Source organism: Lacerta agilis, chromosome 5 (assembly GCF_009819535.1).
Source record: "Lacerta agilis isolate rLacAgi1 chromosome 5, rLacAgi1.pri, whole genome shotgun sequence".
Lineage (NCBI taxonomy): Eukaryota > Metazoa > Chordata > Lepidosauria > Squamata > Lacertidae > Lacerta > Lacerta agilis.
This window is the reverse complement of record NC_046316.1, coordinates 38202972-38222971: the sequence shown is the minus strand read 5'-3', so window position 1 is coordinate 38222971 and position 20000 is coordinate 38202972. Positions and strand designations below refer to the sequence as shown.

General features: G+C 40.8%; 2 protein-coding genes and 1 long non-coding RNA gene across 26 annotated transcripts in view; 2 read left to right on the top strand and 1 right to left on the bottom strand.

Moving 5' to 3' along the window:
- LOC117046882 overlaps positions 1-13700 on the top strand; it is a 32954-nt gene extending 19254 nt beyond the window's left edge. Inside the window, exons 3-4 of the long non-coding RNA XR_004426631.1 lie at positions 10575-10626; positions 13451-13700. This is a non-coding gene — a long non-coding RNA (uncharacterized LOC117046882). The remainder of the gene's footprint in view (positions 1-10574; positions 10627-13450) is intronic.
- Positions 1-20000, bottom strand: part of EBF3 (EBF transcription factor 3) — a 171201-nt gene that overhangs the window by 28364 nt on the left and 122837 nt on the right. For 14 of the 24 annotated variants that reach the window (XR_004426630.1, XM_033149395.1, XM_033149401.1 and 11 more), the window contains exons 9-10: positions 19246-19379; positions 18599-18725 (exon numbers count right to left, since the gene is read on the bottom strand). Coding sequence is in view for 23 of the 24 variants with exons in the window: in XM_033149395.1 (XP_033005286.1) it covers positions 18599-18725; positions 19246-19379 (261 nt within the window). In the remaining variant the exon portion in view is untranslated. The remainder of the gene's footprint in view (positions 1-18598; positions 18726-19245; positions 19380-20000) is intronic. The other 10 variants (XM_033149380.1, XM_033149382.1, XM_033149388.1 and 7 more) reach the window with 1 other exon arrangement.
- On the top strand, positions 15925-16563 carry LOC117046881 (60S ribosomal protein L18a-like). Its single transcript, XM_033149403.1, is given in 2 exon segments — positions 15925-16147; positions 16150-16563. Coding segments are annotated over 2 exon segments (528 nt in total). The 3' UTR covers positions 16455-16563.

Sequence of the window (20000 nt, the reverse complement as noted above, 5' to 3'; positions counted from 1 at the left end):
TTGTCAGAAGCCAGAGTTGCCATTTGACTCTAGCAAGGGGATGGACTTCTGTTTGTTTGTTTTCAGATTTGCCCTGTCTGTTGGCAGGGAGCAGGACCTGTGGATTCTTCCATGGAATTATGCTAAACAGCCCAGCTGCTTCCAGGGGAAGGAAGAAGCCCACCACCTCCCCCTCTTCTGGCCACAGGAGTGGAGCTGGCTAGTGGAGCCAGATTTCCCCCCTCCTGCCCTTTCATGAAATGGGAACCAATTGACAGGGCAAACTTCACTGTTGTCTTATTTTAAGAAATTGCACACAGCCACACCAACCTTCAGCAACTACAACCCTGATCGGTCAGCAGCCATCAACATCAAGGCAAGATCCTCCCATCAGCAAAAAGATTTCAAGGCTAAGGTGATGGCTAGCATTTTTTTTAGCAATAAATTATTTTTTAATTAAGGAATGTTATTGTTTCTAAAACATAATGCTACTTCACACTTAATAGACTACAGTATAGCGGAAGCATAACTTGTATATGCACTGGGATGCCCCCCCCAAGGATGACATACTTTATTGTGATCATCACTTTATTGTAGTGTGTAGATGAACCTGCCATATCTACGATATTGCCTGTATTGAGCAGTATATTTACAGGCAAATCCTCTCTCAATCCACCTTCACCAACCCTTTCAGGGTTAGGAATTGGAGAACTGCTACAAGAGCATCAATTTGTTCCTTGTCTTCACTACAAGGAGAGGCGACGGCTGTAACTGAACCATGCTGAGTGAGAAACTAAGCCAACAGCTTGTTTTTCCAGGCTAGGGCACTGCAGGCAGTATACATCTCTGGCAAATATTTCAAGCTTTCTCTGCTCTCCCCCCCCCCCACACACACACATTTGCATGGCAGTGGAGAGAATAGATGATATGAGCTGCCGGGCATTTCTTACTTCCCCTACCTCTCAGTAAGCAAAGAAAACTGGCTGCCCAGATAGAGACCAGCAGATGACACCATGCATTGCAAATTCTGATTTATTTACATCCGCCTTTCTAAAGAAGTACTCAAGATCATTGGGGAAACCATGTCAGGTGCAATGATAGTGCTTGCGGATGTAATGGGTGCCATTTATTCAGTCTCATGATCAGCCCAGGCTGAACTTCATGGCTTTGAATCAGGGCCAGGAAATCACTGAATAATTGACCGTTCCAAGGGGCCCCAAGTAATTATTCCTCATTGTCCCCAGGCTTATGGGGCAACATGCAAAATCAAATTCCTAGAGAAAGGAGAGCAGGCAGCGAATTGCCTGTCAGAGACATCACTCTTCACTTTCTGTGGTCCCACAGCCAAATGGGCACTGTAAATCCTAGTCATGGTGCCACAGCCAGGCAAGCAAAGGGAGACCCTGGTATTCTTACTTCTCAAGCTGAAATTCTTGTTCTTTCTCCAGTACCTCAAATAATTCAGGGATGGCCTTTGGATGGAAAAAGGGATGAAAAAACAAACAAGCCTCCCAGAACACCCTAGTGAAGCATCCTCTCTCTACAAGTAACCACAAACCCACAGAGGAGGAGATGATGGGACACACCACATTCCTACTGACATTTCACACATGGCAAACATGGTGCCCTCCAGATGTTGTAGGTTACAATTCCTATAGCCCATGCCAGCATGGCCCAATTATTAGGGGTGAGGAAGCTGCAGTTCACAACATCTGGAGAGAATCAAGTTGGTCACCCTAGCCTCATATTCACTCACAGGAAAAAAGGATGGCCACTTAGAAGAGACAAAATCCAACACAGGAACAGAGACTTTTCTTCAAGTACTTTCCAGAACTGACCAAAGCCATTCACATTCTGGAATTCACTCAAGAGATAACACTGCAACTTCAGAGCCCTCGATATCTTATTTCCCAAAGAGATCAATTCATATTTTTTTTCCACAGGCCCAAAGCAAACACTTACGGTGGCTTAGGCAGGTTTCTTTCAACTAAGGTTGTTTTCCCTCTGTATGGCCTTAATGACAGAGTCCTCCATGGATGCTATTCATCAGAATGATACAGCATTAGTTTCCATGTGGCTTCATAGCTTATGTCAGAAAGCCAGGCAAACATACTTCATTTATTTCTCCAAACGTGGGTTGAGGACATTCAAGTTTAGCTGGAGTGCAGCCAAATATACAGGATAGGGAACTTCTATATCAAACTCTGGAAGGACAGGAACCTATTACAGGGAAGTAAGAAGTATCAGGCAGATACCAGTCCAGTTCCCATTCAAGCCAGATAGTGGGATGCTTTCAGCATTTGCAACAGATGGCCAATGTCCACAACAGATGCCTGGATGCTGGAGACAATGTCCATGGGGGTACATCCTGGGCGAGCCAATGAGCCCTGGTTTATCATGCTCTCCAAGAAAATATCAAGTGATAGATGAGAAGGGGGTGGTGGATCAAATCTCAAAATGGTGCTGAAATAATGGGCAACTTTAAGGAAGGATTAAAGCCAGCATGTTTCAGCCAGCACTTTCTTTAGGGAAACAAATAAACAAAAACACTTAGAATACTTCAAAAGGAATCTTTCTCAAGAATGAATAGGTCGCGGGGTGCATTGGGTGTCTGCAGGCTTAGAAAAAACTCAGCAGTTGCTTGATCAATCTGGGAGTGAGATCAACACTGTGGCATTATACCTTTGAAGGAGACCAAGTTGAAGGCAAGGACCTTAGTACGGCCAGTTCACAACAGCTGCAGGACCAATCTCATACCTATCAGAACTCCGTGTATTATGGTAGCTTGTCGAGACATAGTAGATTGGTCTCCTCACAAAGTCTTTTGATGCTTCTATTGCTTTACTAGCAACAGATCTCAGATTTTCAGGTGTGAGGGCAGGAATTCTGTATTTTTTCACTTCCACATTGGTAGGCTGTCCAAGGATCTTGGGACTTACCCTGTGAAATGTGTTGGTTGACAGAAAATGATTTGCCCTAGTACACCAAGTGTGATTTAAGAGTGGGGACCTGTATCTATAGCTTCTTGTTTTAAGTCTCTACTCATTACGTATCACAGGCTGTTAGCTTACTATCTGTATTAGTAACACTGACATCTTAATTTTCAATATTGCCTACAGTTTTCTTATTGTAGAAATCAACCATAACAGAATGTAACTGTGTTTCATTTCCTTTAGGAGGGGGCCCTTTGTCCTCATCTCCTTATTCTGAGTCAGTCCACCATTCAGTATTGTCTACACTTACTGGCAGTGGCTTTCTAGGACAGGGGAAGGCAACCTAAAGCCTGTGGGCCATATGCAGCCCAATCGCCTTCTCAATCCGGCCCACGGATGGTCTGGGATCAAGGTGTTTTTACATGAGTAGAATACATCCTTTTATTTAAAATGCATCTCTGGGTTATTTGTGGGGCATAGGAATTTGTTCATTATTTTTTCCCAAAATATAGTCTGGCCCACCACATGGTTTGAGGAAAGGTGGACTGGCCCATAGCTGAAAAAGGTTGCCGACCCTTGTTTTAGGATTTCAGGCAGGGGTTTCTACCAGCCCTATCTGTAGATGCTGGGGACTGAACTAGGTGCCTTCTGCATGCTCTACCACTGACCCCATTGCATCTAGAAATCTTGAAAATAAAAAATAGATTAATGTTCATGTGAAAGCTTTCCATGTGAAGGGAGATTTTTTATGTGGAGGTGCTTTCAAATAAAAAAAAATGGTGCTTGCTTTAAAAAGGTAATTTTTTAAACACATGGAAAGTTATCCATCTAGGTAGTAACTTATCAAGTCATATGTCAATTGAGATATCATTTTAGGTAACCTCAAGTTGACAGTAAGGTGCTATTGTAGGGGAAATCTCCATTGCCAGTCATAAGTTTGAGCTCCTTGTAATAAATAAACATTATGTTGCCTTTTTCTTGTTCTGTTGTTGGCTTTGTGTCACCTGGTTATCCTAGTGATTATAAAAAACAATAGAAGCAAGCAGAAAATCTAAACAACTTGGTATCCAGTCCAAAGCCAATATTATTTCATATTTTAAAAATGAACTTATTAATTTACCTTTTCAAACAAAACATTCACATCAAAAGCACCGGTAAATAAAAGGCAAAATAAAACCAAGCCAAGCACTCTCTGGTAGTATATAGTCCAACTGAGCAGAATAAACAAAGAGGACATCTGGAACGAAGTCCTTCTATTCACTATTATGCCCAAATAAACTAGTTCCTTTACCATCATGGTATTAAGTGTATCCAAAGCAAGGCTTGCGAGTTCAGTGGTCTGGAGGCATTACCCTTACGATTTAACAAATGTAATGAATGGCACAACATGAATTGAGAGGGACTAGCACCGGTGGGGAGAAAATTCTAACAACAGCCACAACAAATCCAAGCTTTATAGGCCACCTGCTGCAGAGCACCAGGGAATATAAACAAGGAAGCCAGCATCTTTGCAGGGTATGGTGTGGGAAACCATAGCCAGTATCTCTTTATCTCTTGGAAGACCCACAGCTTTAAAGTTTGAGTCACCCTACACTCCCACCACATATGTATATAGGTTCTCACAGAATTACACCTGAACCAAATTTACTGATTTTTAAAATTTGCCTCAACTTGACAAAAGTACAATATTAATTAAGCACCACCTTCAACATGGAACACATAGGGTGCTTCCAATTTATCATATTCTATTTGTTTTTTCACGTCAGTTGCCCAAATTTATTTGAGCCCAATAGCTTTACTGCTTGAATTATCTTTTTATCGATCACATACTGGTATATAATTCATATTAAGCTATCCTCTGGCCAGCTACAAAGACATTCAACAAATTTTGGCTCTCAGGAGCAGGCCAACATTATTCATGATGCAGAGACAAACTCATGAATGCCACCAAGTTTACACTTTAGCCAATCACAGTTCATTGATTAGTATATGTGGCAATTGCATTCCATTTTATGCACCTACTTAAAACAAAGGGGCACACCTAGAAATGTAATGTGTGAAGTAGCCCTGGACTGATCCAAGATGCTGTCCATAGTACAGTGGTACCTCTGGTTACATACGCTTCAGGTTACATACTCCGCTAACCCAGAAATAACGCTTCAGGTTAAGAACTTTGCTTCAGGATAAGAACAGAAATCATGCTCTGGTGGCACAGCGGCAGCGGGAGGTCCCATTAGCTAAAGTGGTGCTTCAGGTTAAGAACGGACCTCCGGAATGAATTAAGTACGTAACCAGAGGTACCACTGTAGTGATATCAATATAGCTAAGTCCAAGGACTGCTTCAGACTATATGGTAGCCAATGCACACACACAAGCAAACCACAGCTGATTCTGACCCATGGCATGCTCACCTGCATAATACAGGCATTCATAAATGCATGTTTTCCCAAATTTTATGGATACATGTAAAATACTTTTTGTGGACCTGTGAAAAATATGGTGTGTGAAGTGGCCCTAAAACTCTGCACCCAAAGTTATAACTTTAATACTAGGTTTGAGAGGTTTGTGGCTGAGGTTGTCCAGATGGTTTGTGACCTGGTAATCTGGGAAGTCTAAACATGGTACATTCAACTCGTAACTGACTATTAATATTGTACTGTCAGTCAAAGGCTGAAGTATGCAAAGCTCAGTCATGCTTTTTCTTTTTTCATTTGGAGCAATTTCATTTAGTTTTAAAAAGCTACTTTAATGCTAATTATCCCAGCCTTATTTCCAACTTCTGTCTCTTATCTGCTTGAACTCACAGCCTTCGGCTTTCCCTTAATGCCAGGAATCCCAGGTTGTCACAATAATGAGGAAAGTTTTTCACCAGCTCTGTCTGGCATAAAGGCTACAAACCCTCTTGAACAATTTGGACCTATTGTGCTTTCTTGTATTGTTTTGAAACTGCTCTTAATGTCTCTTCATGAGTTTTAACTTGTACGGAATTCAGCATCCTTCCTAACTGGGGTGAGATTTCAGAAGCGTATTACACTCCAGCATTTGCACTGGCTTCATATTGCCTCCCGAGAACAAGTTGAGGTCCAGGGTTAGGGTTTTAATTCATGCAGTATCTAATAGTTTAGGCTTAACATAGCTATAGCCAGTTTCCCTACATTACACTGTGATCTCCCGAGATAAACGGAGAGTCGGTTGTGAAACAATCCAGAGAACAAGAGATTCCTTGTTCTCATGCGAACAAGGGGCCTCACATGAAGAGGTTTTTACTGCTGATTTTCTTCAACTATGGGGACTCCATTTCCATGGAGGCCTGCTAAAGCCTGAGCCTGGTGGCCAAACTAAAAGTGGCATTAGTCACATAGCTCTGTTTCTAAGTGCAGGGTGTTGTTGACAGATAGCATGAAGGCTATTTAAATGGGGCATCAGTAAAATGAATGGGGGATTTTGGGGAGATGCAAATTGGAGGCACACATGGCCCAGTCTGAATCAGTTCTACAACAAGAGGCCTTAAGGTGCTGATCCAGATCAGGACTTCTGTGCTCTCTTTTGTTAAAGAAAAAGAAAGAAAAACCAAACCCTTGCACTTAAGGACAGAACAATGAGACTAATGTCATGTGCAGTTTGACACAAGTCAGCTTCTTTTTGAAGTGATTTTAATCCTTTTAAATCTGACGGGCTTTTACAGCAAAATAAACTAATGATCCTCATAAAAATTACATTCATAGTATTTCAGCAAATATGTTCCCTCCCTCTCCATATTGTTGTTATATAACTAGACCTGGGCGATACCTGGTTTTCAGTATCACAATATATCAGCAGCTAAATATTGTGATATACTGATATGTCACAATGTCTCACATTAGGGGGAGGAAGCAGCAGTTGAGATATATTGCCCAGCCCTACAGCTGAGCAGGCCTTCATACAGCTCCGACTCACGCAAACCAGAAGGGTGGGGTGGGACTTCTTCAAAGGTGCAGGCAGGCGGATGGAGCCCGAGCCTGCCTCCGCCTTTGTCCAAGCAAGCAAGCAAGACACCCCTTTTCTCCCAGACTGTCACCTACAAAGTATTCCAGCACAACCCTATGCATGTTGACTCAGAAGGAACAAAGTGCTATTTTTCTAGAAAAAGAGATGCCTGAACTCGCCATGCATGCTTTCCTTGTTCTCTTGTAATGGCAATGGTGCCCACCTGAGAGGTGCTGGAACTAAGTTCTGGTGAGTTCTGGCTGGGGGGGGGGAAGCCCTGGAAGGAAGCCTCCACAAGTTCAACAGGGCTTACTAGTAAAAGTAAAAGTGTTTAGGATTATATATTTAGTACATGTACTCAACATGCATATCATTTTGCCTTGATCATCTTGGGGGGTGGACGGAGTAGGTTACAATGGCAAGGTGTAGTTCCCAAACAGATGAATGGTGTTAATGCAAATTTTCTAACAGAGCTGCAGTAGCTGGATCATGGATAAACAACACACATACACAGCACTTATTTCTACTAATGGTTTCTCATGCAGTTAGAGTAAGGAAGTCTGCTCCCAATGCACTACCTCCTAGAAGAATTGGGCACATGTTTTCATTTTTCACTATATAATATTTTTCATTATATAATATTGCTGCATTTGCAGGCTTTCCATGAATGTTCCACCAAGTATATTAACTTTAAAAAGCAACAATTTACTCAGATATCTCTAGCAAAGAAACAGTTTGAACTTCAGAACCAAAGGAGTGTTTGAACAGACCACGGAATTCTGAATTCCTAGTGGATGACAACACTATGCATTGCAAATGATGCTACAACAGTTAGATAATTCTAAGATAGAAGTAATATCCAAATAGTAACTAAAACCATACATATTCTTTTTCTGGCATAAAACTACTAGCATTTGATATTTAGGTTAATATAAAGGAGCATGGCATTTTGAGAATACATTCCACTAATGTGGGAGAAAATTTACCAACATTATTTATCATTTTATGAATATGATAGAAGTATTTTCCCAATAGGGTACAGAAACATGAATACTGTGTCAAAGTGAACAATACGTTATATTTTAAGTATTAAATACTCCAAGATGCTACACTAATTGAGATATATTTTAATAATGCAAACCATAGTTGTGCTTGTCCCTCTTCATATTGGTTGTCGTATTTGGTGCTTACTCCTCCCCGTGGGCACTATAGTAAAATAGAGAGATTTGCACGACCTTTTAAAGACTGAATTCCAGCTGACCCCTTGAGTGGATGCAGCATGAAAGATTTATTCCTCTGCTGACTGCAGCTGTAGTCCTTGAGATATTTTGAGTCCCATTCTGCCCTCGGCCAAAGGAGTACCATGAAAATGGTACAAAGTGCACTGATGTAACAAAGGCAACACATGTGTGGAAGCAGGTTTCCACATGTACATCCTGTGCTGAACTGAGAATCATGGGAGCAAACAGGTGCTGAATGCACACTTCCCAATACTTTATTGTGATGTTTAAGACCTAGAGCAAAACACACTATTCTTATTGTCGGAACCATGCATGGGGCTCCACTTGGATAATAACCAGTGCTGTTTGGAGGTGAGGAAACCAAGTTCAAATTCTCCTTCTTTCTAAATGTGTTTCAACAATGTGAATGGTAGATAGGTACCTCCAAATACAGAGCACTGTTACATGTGCTTGGACTCAGGCCAGAGTCTCCGCATCAAATAGTTTAAACTCATTAAAGGAAGGAATTGGAAATTTAGCTTTCTCTTAGGGAGAAAAAGCATTGCAGACTAGGACAAGGGTGGAAAGCCCTTCTAAGCCCAAGGGTCACATTCCCTCACAGGCAACCTTCTAGGGGCTGCATAAAAGTGTGACCAGTGGCAGGAAGTGAGCAGAGCAACCAATGTGGCTCCTGCCTTTGTACAAAGGCCACAGGCAAGACATGCACATTGCACAATCCAGAGGTTTCAACAAACACATCTCTCCATTTAGGCAAGAAAAGGGCATTATCAAAGTTATAGAACACATTCCAGCCAGGCAAGAACACTCAAGAAGAGGGTAGAAAAGGCACAGTGAGAGGTATGGCATGATCTGGGGAGACTCCCAAGGGCTAGATAGTGAAGCCTTGAGGACCGCATTTCAGCTCCTGGCCTTGTGGTTCGTCTAGGAAATGATCCGATGGAGGCTTTTTAGTTTGGTAGTCTAACCTGGGTAACGGGGTCAACACCACAACTCTAGAGCCTATTGTCAAGGGCACTTCCCAACCAAGGAATGCAAACAGCAGAGAGTTAACTCTTTATTGTCAAAGATCATCCTTAGGCTGCTTCCACAGCTCTGGAGACCTACACACACCAATCTAGCGTCTAGGCAGTCATAGCAACTGGGGACCGCTCGACCAGTTTTATGTCCCTGCCCCGAACAGGCTGCATGCATGTAGCCGGAGACTACAGCGACATGGAAGTTGCTTCTGCTCTTCCCACTTCAATTGTCTTCTTGTTCTGGGAGACAGTGGGGAAGCACCCGGCCCTTCACTTGCCTAGCCTGCCTCTTCCTCCAGCTCTGAAACACCCTGCCTCTGATTCTCGCCTCCTGGCTGGTACAGGTTCCCCCAGGCCACTGCCTGCCTCTCTGAAGTAAGACTCTAGCCCCGCTTTACTCGGTGCACACTTGTCAGCATTCTGCTAGTCCCTGACACCTATGTAATTGGGAAGTGGCAAAAATAAGACGGAAGGCAGTTTTTGCTCTCTAAGCTGGTCCATTAAGGCAGTTTACTCCCTTTCTCCCATTTAATGGACATGGGGAAGTGGATGCTTCAAAGAGTGCTATAAGGCACAACCCCATTTTAGCTGAAACCGGAGCATGGAGTCTGCTTTAAAACGCTTCTCAAAAGTGCTGCTTGAAGCACCTGATTTGACGGGGGGGGGGGGGACGACTCTCTCTCGCTCCACTGTTGCTGCCACCAACTGACTTGCAGCAGAAGTATAGCAGCTGCTTCAAACTGTTTTTGAAAAGCACTTTAATCCTCACTCATCATCTGTTGCACAGGGATTAAATCCTGCTGCATTGACTATGAGATCCTGTTCACTGCTGGAAAGAGGGCACATGGTCAATGCAGGACCAAACCATGTCCTCATGCTGATATCACCAGTGACGTCAGTGGGTGGGCATGGTTTGGATTAGTAGGATATGCCCCTCTGGCATTTTCCCACAAAGCAAATACCAGCTTCAGAGGAGGCATTTTCCTTGGGAATGCAGTAAGTAGGAATGGGGTACGTTTCCCCTCCATGCCTGCTCTGGTCCTGTTGATTATCAGCCTCTCTTCCTCCATGGATGCAATTTGCATTTTAAAAGTCTGCATGTTGAGTGCAAAGCTGCATTTAACATCATGTCAAGTTTGCCCTTATTTCTAAAATGTTTGGAACCACTGTGTGGGGTGTGTGTGTGTGTAGCAGAGTTGACTGGCAGAACTGAGGCTTATATGGAAGGAGCCTAAGGTGGGACTTGGGCTAAGCTTTGTGTAATACCAATTTTTGGAGGCACCTGGCACCACATAGTTATGAAGATGTGTAAAAGTTTTCAATAGCTGAAACCTTGGTTATTGGGGGAAAAGACAAAATGCCTATTCAACAATTTTTTTTATAAAAAAAGTTTAATATATTGTGTCTTTCATTTGTCCCGTGTTACAATGTTTTCATAGGCACAGTAGAGAGGAAAGAACAACTGGAAGAAAAAGTATCAGTGAAAACAAAGTGAGAGTTTTATGCATGTAATCAAATTTTTATCAATTACTGAATAAAAGGAAATGACCCTTTTGTCCTTTGGGGGTGGGGAGGCGGGCGAGATGAATGAGTATTTCCTTGCCGTTCTATTTTGTCAGTTTTGGTACCACAGAGTCAATAACTTCACCTTCATGCAGAAACTCTGTGATTTATAAGTTCCTCCTTTACCCAGTGCTGCCACAACCTGGAGAAGTGGAGCCAGTTGTGATGCAGAGATCAGACTTTGGTCACAGCTACTTGGGAGGGGGGTGGGTGGAGGAAATAAAGCACTCTCTGATGATAGACAAATGTGTCTTGTTAGCAACAGCCAAAAAGCGCTTGACTTGTACTAATAACAAAAAGGCCATGTTGGTCACCATGGGTCTAAAGACGAAGCACCCTGTCACTGCCTTGGTTGGGAAATTAGCAAATAATGTTCCTTTTCTTTGATAAATGGGTGACAGTTCTCTCTCACCAATCATTTTTTAACATTTTGATGCATGTCTATGATCCCGCTGGAGGAACAGAAAAGTTTACTGGCCCTCAATTTTCAGATGATGAATGGAACACTCTAAATGTGCGATTTCTGTATGAGGTATAGTTCATTTTAAGCAATTCTAGTAAATGGGTGTCACTGATTAGAACAAATAGTCTACTTGTGCAATAGCACAAATGGTATGTCTCATTCTTCTGGTCTCCTTTGAGACAGAAAAGAAAGGGGACAACAATGACCACGTTATACTTATTGGAACTGCAGCAGTTTAAAATGAGCTGTTTTATGCAGTCTTAAGATATTGTCAGTGTGATAGGATACCAAATCAGAAAAAAATTATCTCCATTATTGCCAGCCTAATTGAAATGCTTATCGAACTGAAAATGAAAAGACAATGCTAAACAGAATCTCAGTATCTAAACAGAATCTTCCCATCTCAGCTTTTATAAAATATGTTTTTTGCTAGATAAGCTATATCTAGCATAATATTTGTTTGTTTTAAAATTAAAACATAGTAAAATTAAAGTATCAGCTGTAACAGTTTTGTCTGGGGGCTGGGGTGGCACAAATTAGCCAATCTGCTTTGAAGAACATTTTAGAAAGAAACATCCTGATAAAAAGATGAGAGTATCTGTCCCACTTTTTAAGGACCTCCTGGCAACTGTATTGGTCCAGGTTTATTGGCCTGATCAATAAATAACCAATACCATAAAAAGAGAAAGATGCCTTGTGGATAATGAAAGAATTAAAAAGCAAGCAGGAGACAATTAGAATTGCTAGGAATGCCAAAACAGCAGTAAGTGTTCTTTTTTAAGTGCTAGCCAACCAATGTTAACCATTCATTATCTGTCTTTTATTAATAATTTTTCATGATGACAAAGTTCTGTGGTTAAGAACTATAATTGAATATGTACAAGAAAATATCAGGTGGTTTGAATTTAACTAAGGCATTAGCATTTAGTTTAGCATAGTAAAAATAGTATGATTTGTGGGAGGCAATTAACAATCATTTGCTCTGTGGATACAAGTAATTTGTTTAAAGAGCACTGACCTATGAGACAGCTAGTTTGTGTTGGCTGTGATGGAAGGGAGCTATTGACTCTGAACACAGTGTAGCAGTCCCATTGACAAAGCCACACTGGAATTTACACGGAAGATCCTTAAATGCTCGAAGCTTGTGAGATCTTTTCATAGGGTGAAGTGGTTAAAAACAATGTGTACTAGCTAAAATGGATAAATATACAGATGGTTAACCCTGGAACACCCAGAACAAAAATACAGTTACAAATACAAGATATTCCCCATCCCGCAATATTGAGCAAGTGTAGGAGTATCGTGCATTTTTGTTTACACATAAGTATTCTATTAAGAGGAGTGATTACTTGTGTAATAATTCAGTCTGAAGCTGAATGGGTTTTTTTGTGCAGGAATAATTGTTACTCTGACAGGTAGTGAATGTGTCAAAGGCCTAGAAATGGTTCAACATTCAACTTTCAGATTTTTCTGCTTTGGTGTTGGGTATGTTTACCCTTGTTGTTGCAATTGGGTTTCATGTACTGCAAGTGATACTTGAATCCCTGTACTCTTTTTTTTTGCTTGAACAAAAGTTAACCAAACTGAGGAGGAGGGAAGAAATGGGCTGCAAAACACTTAGCTGAAAGAGATACGCTTGGCATGGTATTCTTTTGCCCACCGGGAAACTATTATGTAAAATGCACTGTAGCAAAATAGTGACATGCTTACCCCCAAATTGGTGTACATATACTACTGTTTTCTTAAAGACAACATACATAATGATTCCTCATAGTTTCAAATGTGTGCTTTAAAAAAAAAATACTAACTGCAACATAATTCCATTTAGAAGCATACAAATCACAATTTGCCGTAATCAAATAACATTGCAATGCTTATAATCTAATTAAAAAGTAATCTCAGATATTTAATTCAAGAACCTTCAATGACTGCTAGTAAGTAAAATGATGAATCTAACCTGCAGAAAGCTGCTTAATTTAAATACGCCAAGAATTTTATTTTCAGGTAAGAACAATTTTAATTGTCATTAAACAAGCAAATGATACACTACTTGACAAATATTAAAACAAGTACTGCACTCAATTATTAATTTGCACTGTTCACTTTTAAATGCAGCAAATATCTCATTAATTTAATTTTAGGTGCCCACCAGTTTATATTGCATTTTACAGTCTAGAAGGCAATTTACTAACTGGCAATTACATACAGAATGATTGTTAATTCTGCTCCTAAGTGCTAGCTGCTTGAAAACTGTTATGTCTCTCTAATTTTTGACCTTCTTACAACAAGGGTGAGGTACACTGGGAATTCCAAGGACTAGTAGAGAAGAGCTGGACATGTCATTTGTGACTCATTCTTTTAATTCACCGTGCTAATCAACTGAACTGCCACAATCTCCCAAGGTAATTGTATCTTTACAATAGTTGAAAGCAGCAGGCAAAAAGGCATGGATAGATGGTAATAGACCTTCCCCTCAGCCTGCTGAGAAACAGAACAGCAATCTTACTATATGTGACTAATAGGGCCTGGTGCAGGGGGGCTGGGTGGGGGAGGGGCTGTGTTGTTGTTTTCCCTTGTGTTTAAAATCTGGTACTTTTATATTGGTGTACGCACACACACACACACGTCATTTAAATGTCTCAACTTCTGTACTTTTCAAAAGCAGTTTTCTCCACCACACTGCACCCTTGTTTCATTATTCTGCAGCCTTGTTGCCCTTTGTTCCACCTCATGCTGAGAAGGTTAAATGTTAGAGTGCCAAGCCAGACTGCAAGCATGGTGGGACACTGATGGAAAACAGATGCCCTGGGGATTCTGCCCCTCCCTCTTATGGGGCCACATAATTTTCATATTGTGAAATACAGTGAAGTTTGGCTCAGTTTTCAATGGTGAGTGTAATTTCCAATGATTATCTCATTGTCCCCATCAATTTGGGGGCAATACAAATCAGACTGAAGTTTCCAGGTCAGACAGGCTGTGACCTTACCCTTCCTCTTACTTTCTGTAGCCATACAGGCTTCCGTGCCCCTTAAAAAGCATTTGAAACGTGTAGTCTTGCAAGTCTTTATTTTTATGCTTCCAGTAAATTAATTGCAGCCACAGCAGTTTTAGTAACTTTGATTCACTTAAATGTCGTTCTTTAACATTTCCTATGACTTCTGGTGAAAGGGACAAAGAATAAATTGATCTTTATGAGAATGTGACTTTTAAACACTGTAAAACTATGAAAGTTTATGTGGAGAGAACCATTCAATAAATTCCATTTATCTATTGAGTTCTGAAGACTGAGGCCAGGTTCTCATTAGTGCATGCACTGAAGCGGTGGAACTATCCATTTGCATTATCTAATGTATAAGGATTATAAATAGCTGCTGTTTGTTTGTTTGTTTTTAAAAGAGGACCCCACGACATAAACACTTATAGGTATCCTGACAGAGCTGAGCAGGACTACTTGCAAATAGACATTTTCAGAATAGACTTCCAATATAAAACCAGCTAGGCTCTGGGAAGCTAATAACATAAGTAGCTCTTCAGATGTTTTAGTTATCAGACACTCATAAACTACAGAGTTGCATCATAACCACCATGGAACATGTCCGCTACAGTGTTTACCACACCTGCACCTGCACATATCCTCTATTTTAATTGCCATTTCATCTATATAAAATTCCTTAATATATCATAATAACTAGGCTATTCTTGGGGAAACCTATGGCCCTCCAGATGTTATCAGCCCTGCTCAGAACAGCTGGTCGGGTATGATGGGGTTTGTAGTTCAACAGCATCTGGAAGACCATAGCTTTAAAAATATCTATATGGTCCTTTTCCAGACAAAGCCCATCCAAAGCAGCTTATATTAATAAAAACTACAAGTACAAGAAATCAGTATTAACTAAAACAAAACAAAATCAATATTACTTATACAGAAAATGAAAACCACAAGAATAAAAACAGAGTCACAAAAATAAAAACAGACTCCAACATGATATCCCAGCTTCCATCTAGTGAACAGGACTACAACTGATTGGGGAAAGACAAGTTGAAACAAATGAGTGTTATTAAAGTACTTCCAAAGTAGCCACTCACCTCAGCTCTACCGAGACTCAACTGGTTCTGATATCCCTGCTGTAAACCTTGCCAAAGTTATCACCGCTATAGCTACCATTAATTATTGTATCACTAAGACAGCCAAGAAGAGAACTCTTAGGAAGTTAGGATGCACTGTGACCAGATAATAACAATTGCCATTGGCCCCAACCTATTCAGTCCCCCTCAACCTCAGATTTTCTCTTAAAGGGGGCGCTCTCTTCTTGGTACTCTTTGCTCATGGCCACAATCCATCAGAAGATTTGGCATGCTTAAATGCCCTGACTTCAGGGGCTAAAACTTACCTAATTCTGTGTTAGATTGTGGCTGATACTGTTCACGCCTGACGGTAGAAAGATGGTTGGTGCTCATATACCTTTATTTTTATTTTATTTAACAAAAATGATATACCACTTGATTGTAAGAAAACTTCTAAGTGGTTTACAGAAATAAAAAAAAACCATCCAAAAATATGTGCTCTGAGTTATGAACCACTTCTCTGTGCATAATATAGTCCTGCTAAATAAACAAGGAGTCTAACTGGGTGTAGCGTGAGGTGGTAGAACCACCTTTCGTATTCCCTCCCCCTTAGGGTTTCTTACATCCAATTCAATGCACATTGACTCACATTGTAGAGTCTTCTCCACCATACCACCTCAGAATGTGCACCTAAGACCATGAAAGCGTCGGGCACCCTGAGGGAGTACAAAGTTGTTGGGAGATGCCTCCCCACTCCTAAGTGCCCAACACCACCTCTCTGTTGTATGCGCATCTTTGCTCCTAATCATGTTGTTGCAAAGTCCCGTTTGTGGTACTTTGTCTCTCAACTGAAGAAGATGAAGAAATCTTCGGGGGAAATTGTGTACTGTGGACAGGTTTTTGAGAAGTCTCCATTGAAGGTGTAAATTTCAGTATCTGGCTGCGCTATGATTCTCATAGTGGAACTCATAACATGTACAGGGAATACAGGGATTTGACAACTGCTGGAGCTGTTACACAGTGCTATTGCGATATGGAAGCCCGTCATAGAGCTCATGCTCACTCAATTCAGATCATGAAGGTTGAAGAGATCGCTGCTACCAAGTGCTGCAGACCAGCTGTCAAACAGTTCCATGATTCCAAAATCAAGTTCCCTCTGCCACATAGAGTTCAGTGTCACCAACATAAGCCACGCTTCACCACCAGGAGACCAAACACCTTCTTTTAAATGCAAACTTGGTTCATTTCCTCTGAGTTTCAATAAAGTTCTTTTTGAACTTCTGATTATTTTTGTCAGGTCTGAAACATAATTGTCCCAACCTTGCAAATAAAATGTTAAGGGGGGGGGAGAGAATGTGCACCTAAGCTTTCCAACGAAAACTCATGTGCATACAAAACTATATCATGGTAGTTAGTATACATTTCAGTTATGTCACAAACCTGTTACTTCGGAGTAACATGTTTTGCAAGTTCTATGTTTTCAGGCTTTAGTATTTTCCACAGTCACTATAAACTAGCAAATGAATGTCTAAGATAAATATAGTTCATTTGTACATATTAATTGATTACATCTCTTCCAGATGACATTGTCAGTAGGATATATTAGTAAAGGAGTATGACCCTGATACACATTCATCTTTTCAGTCTAGTAAGCTTCCTGCACTCATAGCTTTATGTCAAAAGGATTATGTATAAATTAGTGATTAAAAATTTGAAAATATGCTCTCTGGCGCTGTTATACCTTACCATTATGTGTGTTTTTAATAAATAAATAAATAAATAAACTTGAAGCACATTAATTGCAGCACATGTCCTTATTTCCAAATGTTGCGTCATGAGAAGTTTTGCTGTTGTTGTTCAGTAGCAAAACTTATTTCCAAACATGGTATCTCAGAGCACTTCATTAATTTCATCAAAATGTAAGCATGAAATACCAGGCTGAGATCACCATAGTCCCACTGGGATTTAGAATAGCTTAAGTAACATTTCAACATACTTGCAAGGGTTAAAACCAGCACAATGTGTATGTATGCTGCTTTGTCTTTTAGTGGAGGGAGGTACAAGTCCACCTTTGTACCCACAGAGGCTTTTAAGAAATTGTTTATTTACCATGAGGGCTACAAAATCTGGGCATAATCCATTGTTAATGCCATAATGGAAGAGCGGGGAACCTCCAGCCCTCAAGCCTAAGCAGTCCTGACACGGTTCCTCATTTGGTCCACAAGGCTATTTTGGTCAAGCCACACCCACCTAGCCTCCACATAAACAACAAATGTGGGTAATGTACAAATGAGGCTTGACCAAAGGGGGTTTGCCATGTGTTCAGTGCTTTGCAACACCCAACTATCAGCTGATTGCTGGGGTATACATAGTTGATCATCTTCTTGAGCAAAAACAAGACACCTACCATCATTGTGATGCCAAGTGACTGAAAGGTGGGCAACTGCCCACCTGTCAATTTTAACCCAAGGTCTGTAGGAGAGATAAGGATCCAGCCCACAGGCTGGATTCAGCAGCCTACCACTGCCATAATGGAAAAGATGGGATGACTATAAACTCAATGAACTCCTCTTCCCTTGTTTTGGCGGACTCTCACGTGTTCACTCATCAAACAGTGTAGAGAGTGACTACCACCCAATGGGGTCATGGCTTGCAAGTTACTCAAGCCCACTTGCATGCACTGGGAGCCAACTGTGGATATAGGAGTCATCTGTCCCTATCAACATGGCTGAGCATATAGGAATAATCTGTGCCCCTTATTTAAAAAAATAAAATTTGAGGATTTTGTTTAATGTAGTGCTTAAGTAAATCCTTGCATGAGTAGAATGATTCCTGCTTATGCAACAGGACTTTTCCTCCCTCACCTTCCCCCCTCCTCACCCCCTAAATTTGTTTGGGAGTTCTTCTCAGCATTCCAGAATGGCACAGAGTATACACATGGGGAGGAGAGAGGGGGAAGTCCCATTGCAGTAGCAGAAGTCGTTCCACCCCACTCATGGAAGTATTTAGTTGACCACTGCCCTGACATTCTTTTGTACATGTCTGTTTCTACAGGAGTATTCTGGCAGTACTTGAGTTCATACCTAACTTTTCCGGCTAAACTATCAATAATATCCCTTATGTTGTATTACAACATAATTGTAGTGGAAAATACAAAACAGTTTCTTGAAATAAATGTGGAGCTATCCAAACATAGGATGCACCTTCAGAGTTAAAGGTGCCTTTTGAGATTGACCCATTGCTTTGAACCAGCTCACAGATTTACTAATGTGACTGTACCAACATGAAAATGAAAATACAATGTTTTAATTCCCTGCATCATTAAAGTTTGCAACACAGAGATTAGAAGAAACAAAGAAGCTTTACACTTACCGGTATAGACAAACCGTCCAGGAGCACCTTTACAGAACTGTTTGGATTTGTAGGAAAGAGTTACTTCAACAACTCCGGGAATGTGACGTGGCGGGGTTTGAACTCTGATGGCGTGGGGTGTTATCAGCTATGGAAAACCATACAGTAAACATAATTTCAATCAAGATTGTAGTGATAGTACTCACACTTGTCAATTTGATATAATTAGTCAAATGGGTCTAAATTGGGCCTTCTTATTAAAATGCTGCTATCTTGCTGTCACAACATAAGATCAGGGTACTGGTAGGTTTTTTTTTTAATGGAAAAATATCTGCAAATGATCCTTGGTTTTAGTTTGCAGCAAAGGCCACAGGGCATCATTCATATGAAAATTGTCTCCATATGTTTCCTTAAACCTGTTCCTGGTAACTTTTTTTAATTTGTCCATTTGAATCTGGTATATTTCCATAGCAGGCCTTCCACTAGAGGGCCTTTAAGTGCTTCATGCATATTTCCCTATGTTTAGTCCACTGCCACATGAAACACTCATAGTATAAAAAAGAACTTTGAAACTAAATTTCATGATGTCTCATGCCACTAAGAAAACAAAAAGGGAAAACCCATTCATGGGGGGGGGGGTGAGTTACAGTTCATAGGCCATAGCTTACCTCACTCCAGACCAACATGGTTCCAAATACAACTTGCAAGCCATCAAAGAAGTTGTCGCCGATTATGATGACTGTGGCTCCACCAGTTGTCCAACCTTCACTAGGACTGATGGCCTTTATACAGGGTGTGGCTGCTTGTAAAAAAACAACAGCAGAAAATCAGAAACTTGGTTCTTCTCTTTTTCTGACATGAGGTTTTTGTTGTTGTTTCGCCAGTGACAAACCATGCAAAGCACAGTAGGAAGAGCATACATGATCCCCTCCAGGAGGCAAACAAAGGGGCAGTCATATATCAGCATGTTGATGTTTTAAAGAAAATTATTAAATGTTTTATAAAGCAAAGGCCAAGCAGCAGAATGCTAGCGAGAAAGGGAAAAAAAATGGCTTGATACAGCAAATTATGTGTCAGGGCAAATCTGGCTATTACGAATGATTAAGCATCACATGCATGTGGCATGTCGATTTATCTGCTTTGCTGTACAGATCTAAGCAGAGTCAATCAAAAGGTTGTTGGGGGAGATGGAAGAGCAAATGCTCTGAATTTCGATTCCTCATAAGCAGCTAATTGGGTTGGGTTTTTTCATCTGCGAACTTTGCCTTTTGGTTCAAAACTTCATTTTCCTCTGTCACTCCATAATTACTACTTTTCACTTTTCATCAGGAAAAAAATCAAAAGCACTATATTAATACTTTTGTCAAAGGTACACATTTTACATCTAATATTGTTTGTCGACATGAATCCCTGAGCCATTTAC